This window comes from Sciurus vulgaris, assembly GCF_902686455.1.
Source record: "Sciurus vulgaris genome assembly, chromosome: 11".
NCBI lineage: Eukaryota > Metazoa > Chordata > Mammalia > Rodentia > Sciuridae > Sciurus > Sciurus vulgaris.
Window position 1 is genome coordinate 18,089,877 of NC_136472.1, and position 10,529 is coordinate 18,100,405.

Below are 10,529 nucleotides of genomic sequence, written 5' to 3' on the forward strand. Positions count from 1 at the left end.
CCTTTACTTTTCCCCTGCTTCTTTTGACCTTACTGATGGTGTAAAGAGACTATCCCTCATGCTTGCTGCAGGACATGAAAGCAAATGAATGGTCAGGCTGCTTCTTCAACAAGGAGTTGACATGTTTTTGGAAGATTGTTGGGTACAGACTGCATTATCTCATGCTGTTGATAGCGGTGATATTCTGTAACTGTTTACGTAAAGTGCTAGTTAATATTGAAAAGAAGTTCAAAATCATCACCAAAATTGTATCTTCTACATCGGCCCAAAGAAAAATGTCGCAAAATTCAATATATGAAGACTTATAAAGTTTGTACGGTAGTAATTTGCATTAGTTTCTCAGCTCTAAAAAAAAAAAAACAAAGGTGAAGAACAATGTATGAAGCATGGAAATCATGGAATAGAATCATCAGACGAGCTATGTGGTGGTGGTGCTGCTGCTGATGGTTGTGATGAATTAATCCAAGAAAAGAGTGGCCAAAAACCTGGCAGTTTTTGAGCAAAACAGCAGTTTTGCTGTTTGAGCAAACAGCAGTTTGCTCTTGAGGAGAAAGAAGAGCATGATCATGATCTCCCAAGAAATCCATATCTTGATGGCCATAAAGGGTATACACAAGGAACCTTTCCAAGTTCTTATCCAAACTGTTCTTCCTCTCAAATTCACATCTTAAATCCATTTAATGCCTTGTATATAAAATACAAAATAAAGAAAGAAAGACCTGGAAACCTTTTCCCCCTTCTAAAAAAAAAGCCCAATGGCACAGATTGTGTGGTACATAGCTTAGGACTGGTGTGTACAGGTTGGACAATACCATCAGCAGGTTTAATATGACATAAATCCAAACCAAACTCATGTTGAAATTGAATACCCTCATGAGGTATTAAGAAGTGGAATCAGGTGAGATTTTAGGAGATGACTCATGACTGGCAGAACCTGCATGACTGGGTTGATCCACTCAAGGATTAAGGCCTTGATGAGTAATCTGGACAGTGGGTGTGTTATAAAGCCAATTGGACTTTCTCTCTAGTCTGCACATTTTTTGCCATCTGATGCCCAGAGATGTTTCAGGACTCCACTGGCAAGAAGACCTTCACCAAATGCAGCTCCTTGATCTTGGATCTCGTAACTTGCAGAATGGTGAGATCTTTATCTTTATTCATTACCCAGTATCATACTTCACAACAGTGTAACCAACGAAGACCATACACAATTACTGGAACTTCGGGGGTAGGGATAAAACTGAACAAATTGTTTATAAAAAAATAAAAACCAATTATCTGACTCTTGCTTTAGAGGTGTGATTCCCCAGGGTCATTCCTAAGAGAAATGCCTTGTTATCAAAGGCAAACATTTAAGAGAGGATTCTCTTGTAGACTACTTCCAGTTTCCCTTTTGCTAATTTGCACCTCTTTAACATTCGCCAATGTAGCATGTACTTTTTAATCCTTAATCTTTACTGAAGGTATTTCTCCACATTCTCAGGTGGGTAAAAAATGCACCTATCAGGTGAGGTTTGCATCTTTGATTTTATTTTAGTCTTTATAGGGGTCTTTTAATGATTTCATATATGCTGTTTGTGAGAGAGTGAGACACAAAAGTGATAGTAATGATGATGAAGTTGAAGAAGAAGATGATGATGATGATAAACAGGATGACACTGACAGCAATGATGATTTCTGTCTGTCTGTGGTCCTGGGATGAACCCAGGGTCTTACACAAACCAAGCAAGTGATGTACCCCTGAGCTACACTCCCAGCCCGAGATGAATTTTCAATTGAGATTATATTTGATTTTTGCAAATGATAAACAGATTGCATTTAGTAATTATTTTTGAGTATTTATTATAAGTTAATGAGTAATATCTGTTTTCATATTTACAAATACACAATGAAACATATACTGTTATCATTAAGTCAGATAAAAATGACATGTTCAAGTACTTAAGTTGTAGAGGCAGGAAACCAGCAAGATCTGACAGTGGAAACAGAACTCGCAGAATTCCACAGAATGTTGGCAATTCCATTGAAATACAGTGGTACAACAAGGGAAGTTTGAGCCTGAGGTTGTGTGGAAATCCTCCACGTGCTCTTGAGGTCCCACTGATTTGCAAAGTTGCTCTCCCCAGGTCAGATCTAACCAATCCAGGTTCCCATTATTTTGCTGTTCTTGTTCATCACCTGGTTAATAACAGATTTTCTTGAATTTGACTTCTGGAAGTCCTGAAAATGCCACTTTCTCAATTTTTTTTTCTGTTCTGGGTCATCCTTAGTACCACATAATTGGATCTGCCCTTCTAAATAAGAGCTTCTTTAGTGCCAGTCTTTGAAAATTACACAAAAGACAAAACCTCAACCAGCCCCATACCTGCGTCATTGGCAGGTGTGATCTGCTGACAGGTGTGCAGTCCCCAGGCACAAATGAATCTGAAGATTTTAAAGACCATTTTAACAACTTGGTAATGGATTTTATAGCCTCTATATAACTATATTCATTCAAATCTTAAGCAACTTTATTTGTATTTTTTCTTTTCAAGAATTTATGCACTAGTTAAAGCTTCAAAAATTCATGGATAATAATTATACAAAACAGTAGAATTATTTTGACATAATTATAAATGCATGGAGTATAGTTTGCTCCAAATAAGTCCCAAGTCCTATCCTTTCCCTCCCTTCCTACCTCCTCCTGTTCCCTTTCCTCTACACTATGGATCTATTTAATTATTTTCTTTTAAATTATTGTCTTATGTATATACATACATATATAATGTATGAGATTAACTATAATATATTCATATAGGTACACTGGAAAGTTAGGTCAGATTCATTCCATTGTTTTTTCCTTATCCAGTCCATCCTCTTTCCTCTTTAATCTTTTTTTTTTACTCCTATTCTTTTTCTTTATTTTGATGGAATCCTCTATTTCTTTTCTCTCTCTCACACAGCCCCTCAATTTTAGACTGGCTTCTGCATATCAGAAAAACCATTAAATCGTTGACTTTCTGAGCATGACGTATTTCACTTAGCATGATAGTCTCCAGTTCTATTCATTTACTATCAAATGACATCATTTCACTCTTTTACATGGCTGAGTAAAACTCCATTGTGTATATATATATATATATATATATATATATATATATATATATATACCACATTTTCTTTTCCCATTTATCTGTTGAAGGGTACCTAAATTTCTTCCACAGTATGGCTACTGTGAATTGTGCTGCTATAAACATTGATGTAAAGCCTCAAATTTTCAATAATTAGTCTGAGACTCTGGAGTCATATTGAATCGGTCCATTCTATTTTTGTTTGAGGCTTGTTATTCTATCCTGGGAAACTTTTTCTTTCAAAGTTGGGTAAGTGAAAAGTTGTGGATTATCATGGTAGATATGAGTCCACTTATTTTCACTATAATAATGAAGTTTACCTTCTTCCCTGCTTCCTACCTTTCTAGGTGACTAACCAGTGATAATTATGGACGTAGTCCATCAAATTGTGGAAGAAAAAAATGTATAAACCAGCAGGTTAAAATAAAGGAACTGTGGTAATCATTTACCCTAGACATAATATTTAACCACCATAAAGTAGGACGAAATCCACATTTCCATCACCATCAAATTCATTGTCTTGTATTCTACATATACAAATTCATTGTCTGTATTCTACATATACAATTTTTAATTAATAACCTGAGAAAATGTAATAGAGCTTTTTCTCACAGAACTTTACTAGATAAATTATGTATCTCTAAGAAATTAGATGAAACATGAAGGTGTCCCATTATTATTTGATGGAGAAACACTTGCAGATTCATCTCTAGAATCTCTATTAACATCATGTAAAGTTTCCTGGGAATATAATTGTGAAGTGTCATCTGTAGTGACAGAATGATAAATTCTTTATTAGAGAATAAGTTTGCAAACTGTCCAAGGTGAGGATCCAACTTTTGGATCCTCAAAAATGTGTCATTTATTTTCCCTATTTTTGCCACAATTACGGTCTCACCAAAAAATACAAGTTTTAGCAGCTATTTTATTTACACGATTAGCTCTAATTCATTCATTTTATTGCAGTTTCACAGAGATTTGTAACTTGTACTGACCTAGAGTTGTGAAAATGCTGAATTTCTCTGATGTGACTGAATTTATTCTATTGGGATTAACCAGCCATAAGGAATGGCAAGTTCTCTTCTTCTTCATTTTTCTCATGGTCTACATTATCACCATGGTGGGAAATATCGGCATGATTGTGTTAGTTAAGGTCAGTCCCCAGCTTCGCAGCGCCATGTATTTTTTCCTCAGCCATTTGTCATTTGTGGATGTGTGGTTTTCTTCCAACATCACTCCTAAGATGTTAGAAAACCTGCTATCAGAGACAAAAACTATTTCTTACGCTGGTTGTCTGGTCCAGTGCTTTTTCTTCATTGCCCTGGTCCATGTAGAAATCTTCATTCTTGCTGTGATGGCCTTTGATAGATATATGGCCATTGGGAACCCTCTGCTCTATGGCAGCAAGATGTCCAGGGTGGTCTGCATGCGCCTGATTTCCTTCCCTTATGTGTATGGTTTTCTGACCAGTCTGGCAGCAACATTGTGGACTTATGGCTTGTACTTCTGTGGGAAAATTGAAATCAACCACTTCTACTGTGCAGACCCTCCTCTCATCAAAATAGCTTGTGCTGGGACCTTTGTGAAAGAGTACACGATGATCGTACTGGCGGGCATCAACTTCACATACTCTCTGACTGTGGTTATCATCTCTTATCTATTCATTCTTGTTGCCATTCTGAGAATGCACTCAGCAGAAGGGAGGCGGAAGGCCTTTTCCACCTGTGGTTCCCATCTGACAGCTGTGGTCATATTTTATGGAACTCTGATCTTCATGTATCTCAGACGTCCCACAGAGGAGTCCGTGGAGCAGGGGAAGATGGTGGCAGTGTTCTACACCACAGTGATCCCCATGTTGAACCCTCTAATCTACAGTCTCAGGAACAAGGATGTGAAAGAAGCCATGCACAAAGTGATCAGCAGGATACGTTTAACAAAATAAACATGAGTGGACTTTATTTTCTGTGGTCTGTTGTTTTCAATATGTTATTGCCCAATACATTGCCACATTATGCTAAGAATACTTTTTTGGGGGCTACAAGAAAAAAAAAAAAGTGCAGTTCCAATTGAAATACATAAATAAATAAACTGACTATTACCAAAGTTTTGACAATTAATTAAAATGAATGAGACAATTCATTAAAATATTTATTTCTTTTAAAATTCATGGATGTGCTAGGGAAGATGGTGGCAGTGCTCTACACCACAGTGATCCCCATGTTGAATCCTCTAATCTACAGTCTCAGGAACAAGGATGTGAAAGAAGCCTTGAACAAACTGATTAGCAAAACTTTCTTTAACAGATAAATTAATGCCAAGTTGATTTTGTTGTCTAGCATTCCTAGATTTTGTTTTCTACTGTTAGTTTTCTAGTATTTTTCAGAATATTAACGCAAATACTTTTTGTGGAGGGAAAAGGAAAAGAGAAAGCAATGAAAAATTAAAAAAAAAAATAGTTGATTTACTTCTTCTTGATGGAGAAAGCAGTCAAGATTAGGTCCAAAGTAATAAATTGAAAAGATCACTTGAACAAAAGTTTATGTGTGCACTGCTTGAACTTGTCATCTAATTTGCTAGATCTAATATACTTTGTTTTCCTTATTTAAATGAACCCTGGATGAATTTGTGAAATGCTTATTGGCCCTTTTAGAAACTAATTTGTCTTGTAAAACAATAACATGTTTAGGTCAACTTTCTATTCTCAGGCTAATGTTTACTGATTTTTGTGAGAATATTATATGTTTAATGCTTCCTTAACTGTGCTTGATGGGTCTCTCAGAGACTACTGTTTTGAAAATCACAATACTATTGTACTTCATCAGTTTTTAGTTTTCCTTGTTTCTTGAGAGGTAAAAATGGCAGGTCTCTTTCCAATGATTCCAGTAATCCTCACGCTGCAACCCTAACTTTACAATCATCATAGAGAGCACATTGCCCATGTCTTGCTATTCCTTGTCTTCAGTCTGACTGAAAAGTGGGTAGAATTAGTGGGCTGAAGTGCCATTGTCAACACGAGTTGATCAGAATCCAACAAATAAATTAAGTTGACATTCGTATATGATGTTTTGTATCTAAGATAGGTTAATCTCTTAAATTTAGGCATTTGAAAAAAATAGTTACAATGGTTTATTTGTTGTTAACAGTACATCCTGTGAAACTAATATTAACAGAACTTGGTATCTTTCGTACTTAATTAAATTTGGTGTTTGCTCAGTTGAAGAAGTATAATTTACACACACATATACTTTTAATTTTTAAATCTACTTTTACTTGAGATACTAGCTGTGAAGTCACAATTCCCTGAACAAACAAGTTAATTTAATGAATTTTATCCCTAATAAGTAAAAAGGAACTCAAGATGAGTGGGTAGTACTTGAGCACTGAAGGATGCAGAAGAAAAATTTATCTTATCACAATATTGTCAACAATTTCCCAGATTGAATTGAGGCAATATAGAATTTAAAATTGATGAATAAGGTAGGTTTTTTTTAAATTTTAATTTGTTAGCTATCTCAACTAGACCTAAAAACCCTAACTTAGTAGTTATTTTACATATGCATATTTTCGTGCTTCAAAGTAAAGGTAAAATTAGCCACAATCTCATTGATGTGATGAGATTCTTTTTAACTCTATGAAAGAGGAAGTGTACAAGTAATATGAATTTCTTGACTGCTTCATATGGAAGAGATGATGGGGTGAAAGCTCTTCTGTAATACCTGAGATCATCATAATCACACTGTGAAATAAGAGTTTCTACTTTCTGTAGAGAAGAACATTGAGGCTCAGAAGAATGTTATTTGTCCGAGTTCACATAAAGTTGTAGGAGTAAGGTTTAAACTCCAGATGTGCCTGGATTCCAAATCCATCTCCTTCATTACCTACCACCTCTATACACACTCTTTTTCGCAGATCCTGTCCTGACCTACACTGTGACACCCAAGAACAGCTCAGAGATGCAGAGTGCCTGCATGGCTGGTAGCCCGTCTTCTCAATCCAGGTGCATAAGAGCAAGGGAAGTAAATACCCAACACTTCACATAATGCACCCAGTAATATTGTTGAGACCCATAACTGCCAACATGTGAATGAAAAAAGAACAGAACCCGTGTGGTGGTGGGAGATCAATTATGTCATTGTGTTAAGTTTTTTCATATTTCTATTTTAAGAATTACTCTTCCCCCACCACACTCTTTGACTTCTATCCCGGAGATGTTTCTAGAATTTCAGTCATTATTTCTTTATTAATTACCTAGATAGCACCTGAGAGGGATATTCCCAATGCTCCTAATGCTCTAGCCTCTGTATTATAAATAATGAGAAATTTCCATTTGCTGTTATTTTCTGCTGATGGTAAGTCTGTGAGTTTTACATGTTTTTGCAAACAGATTCATGCTTTCAAATCTTGCAATTTCACAGGCTATTTTTAAAAAGAAAACTGTGTCTTTATTCGTAGATTTACTTGCTATCAAATTGTTTTATTGGACCACTGATTTCCTCATTATAATTGAGGTAGTGGGAATTATTTAATTTAAACAACTTCATGGAAAACAAATTGCATAAAAATAAAATTAGATTTCTTATATGCCAATTACATAATCTACCTACTTGATTTTTGGATAGATGATACATATCTATGTAACAAATTGTTTTATCACAGAAGTCACTTGCCCTTCACCTCCAATTTAAACCTGGAGGGATGGGGAGGAGCAGGGGTCTGTTTTGTGCATAGTCCACCTGGCTCTAGGGTCTCCAAAGTTCATAAGAATCCGTGAAGAATGAAGCATCTCAGGAATGATTTTCATCTTTCTTGAAGGATGATATAAATGAATTTTAAAAGAAAAGGAATACTTTGTAGAATAAGTTACTAAATACGTAGCAAGACAGGATAATTAATGATATAAAAAATGAAAACAACTTATTTGGCTTGCACCCCGATACTGCCAACTTAGATATCTGATCCAAGGAAGTCCCTTATACCTCTCAATGCTTCCCATTCTTAATTTTTAACATGGACATGTTAATAAAACTTGTTTCAAATGAAACCACATGCAAATGATTTAGTGAACTTTTATTAAAAGCTAGCTATTCTTACAAATATTATTAACCTGGGACTGTTGCCTCTAGAAAATTCTTTCTTAAATAATGTTATTACTATTATTGGAATAATATGAAATGCTCAGGTATGAAATATGAGACTAACGTACAGATCAGAACACTTCAAAAATTTATATGTGACAATTTCTGAATATCTATTACATATAATTACTAAGTACTAAGTCAGGTAGTTTTAAGAGTTCCAAGGCAAATAAGACTAATCCCACTACTACTCAGCCAATGATTATGTGTAAAGGAAGATAAATACATGTACTTGACAGTGATTGAAATTATAGTAGTATTAGCTCATGTTTCTTACAATGCCATGATGCTATATGTAACATATTGCACACTTAAAAGAGTAGTAACTTTCAGAAATAGCATCAAACCCAACTTTGATCATGAGAGAATATGGGAGTTTAGTCAAGGTCAGAATTTTTAACATAGGAAAGCCCATAACTTCAGCTCCATTCAAAACCAAATTCCACAACTTTCATCTCCTTTATCAAGAGAGATCACACTTATCAAGAGCCAAAATGAATGAGGTACTATCATGAAAATCTGTGACAGGGGTACTTAGATTTAAAATTCTGAGGTCTATTATGTTCCCAATCCCTTTTCCATATAGTGATAAATCTGCATTATATTTTCTATTGTTTAAAAAGGATAAAGGTAAATGTAACTCAAAAATTTCAAGAAGTATATTCACATTTTAATGAATTTCTCCATAGCAGCACAGACTTGGTATCTATTAAGGCAATGCCAAACTTCACCGATGTAACAGAATTTATTCTGGTGGGGTTGACCCGCCGGCGGGATCTCCAGGTACTCTTTTTTGTGGTGTTCCTGGTGGTTTACATGATCACTCTGCTAGGGAATATTGGCATGATCGTTTTGATCAGCATCAGCCCACAGCTTCAGAGCCCTATGTACTTTTTCCTGAGTCACCTGTCTTTTGTGGATGTGTGGTTCTCCTCCAACGTCACCCCCAAGATGCTGGAAAACTTACTGTCAGAGACTAAGACCATTTCTTACGTGGGGTGTTTGGTGCAGTGCTACTTTTTCATCGCCCTTGTGCACGTGGAGGTCTACATCTTGGCAGTGATGGCTTTCGATCGCTACATGGCTATCTGCAAACCTCTGCTCTACGGCAGTAAAATGTCCAGGGTGGTGTGTGTTCGGCTCATCTCGGTGCCTTACATCTACGGATTCTCCGTGAGCTTAATATGCACGTTATGGACATATGGCTTATACTTCTGTGGGAATTTTGAAATCAACCACTTCTATTGCGCGGATCCTCCACTCATCAAGATCGCCTGCGGAGGCGTGCACATCAAAGAATTCACAATGATTGTTATTGCTGGAATTAACTTCAGCTACTCCCTGTCGGTGGTCCTCCTCTCCTACACCCTCATTGTTGTCGCGGTGCTGCGCATGCGCTCTGCGGATGGGAGGAAGAAGGCATTCTCCACCTGCGGATCCCACCTGACCGCTGTTTCCATGTTTTACGGTACCCTCATATTCATGTACCTGAGGCGGCCAACGGAGGAGTCTGTGGAGCAGGGAAAAATGGTGGCTGCGTTTTACACCACAGTGATTCCTATGCTGAATCCCATGATCTACAGCCTGAGGAACAAGGATGTGAAAGAGGCAGTCAGCAAAGCCATTGCCAAGGCCGACCTGGGACAATAAATTCACAATAGGTATTTAAATGGTGTGTTGGTTCCTATGATGTATCAAAAAGTTCCTTACTCAAAAAATATCTAATGTAGAATTGTGTAACACTAAAAGGTCCATTACAGCAGAGTGACGGTTTACCTTATGCATGCACTCTAATTATTAAGCATGTCTTATCCTAGCTATGTAACATTATTGAAATTGTCATTGGACCCACTCACAGTATATGTAAAATTATACTCTTGTGATCATTGCAGGAACTTATAAACAACTTTAGATAAATGTTAACTTGGAAGAAAATGTTTTAGTTGAACTTTATTTCTTAAGGCATTTTTTATATGCATTTTATCTTAAATGACATATGAAATACATTTCCAGCGGAAAAAAGAGTAATAATTCATTTATTTCCCATGACTATGGAAATTTCATGGGGCTGATTTACCTAAAAGGTGTTTTAAATGTTCATACATTATGGGTGAGTTTTCAACCAGTAAAATTGTATTCAGAATCCTCAAGTTTTATTTTATCATAATCATTTGGTTTGTCCTCAGTGTGTATTTTTGACAGTTAATTGTGTTTCGGTACAACATTTCCCCACCTTGACTCCTTGGTTCAGAGTTAATGTAAATTTTGGATGTTAGCATGTGAA

General features: G+C 36.2%; 2 protein-coding genes across 2 annotated transcripts; both read left to right on the forward strand.

Moving 5' to 3' along the window:
• The first annotated feature begins 4,100 nt into the window (after window positions 1–4,100).
• LOC306639052 (olfactory receptor 5M3-like) lies at window positions 4,101–5,221 on the forward strand. Its single transcript, XM_079102493.1, has one exon. The coding sequence runs from the start codon at window positions 4,120–4,122 to the stop codon at window positions 5,050–5,052; it is 933 nt and encodes a 310-aa protein (XP_078958619.1). The 5' UTR covers window positions 4,101–4,119; the 3' UTR covers window positions 5,053–5,221.
• Window positions 5,222–8,962: 3,741 nt separating this feature from the next.
• OR5M9 (olfactory receptor family 5 subfamily M member 9) lies at window positions 8,963–9,895 on the forward strand (the record flags this gene model as incomplete). The annotated part of the gene is made up of 1 exon (XM_079102497.1): window positions 8,963–9,895. The coding sequence occupies one exon, from the start codon at window positions 8,963–8,965 to the stop codon at window positions 9,893–9,895; it is 933 nt and encodes a 310-aa protein (XP_078958623.1).
• Window positions 9,896–10,529: the final 634 nt, after the last annotated feature.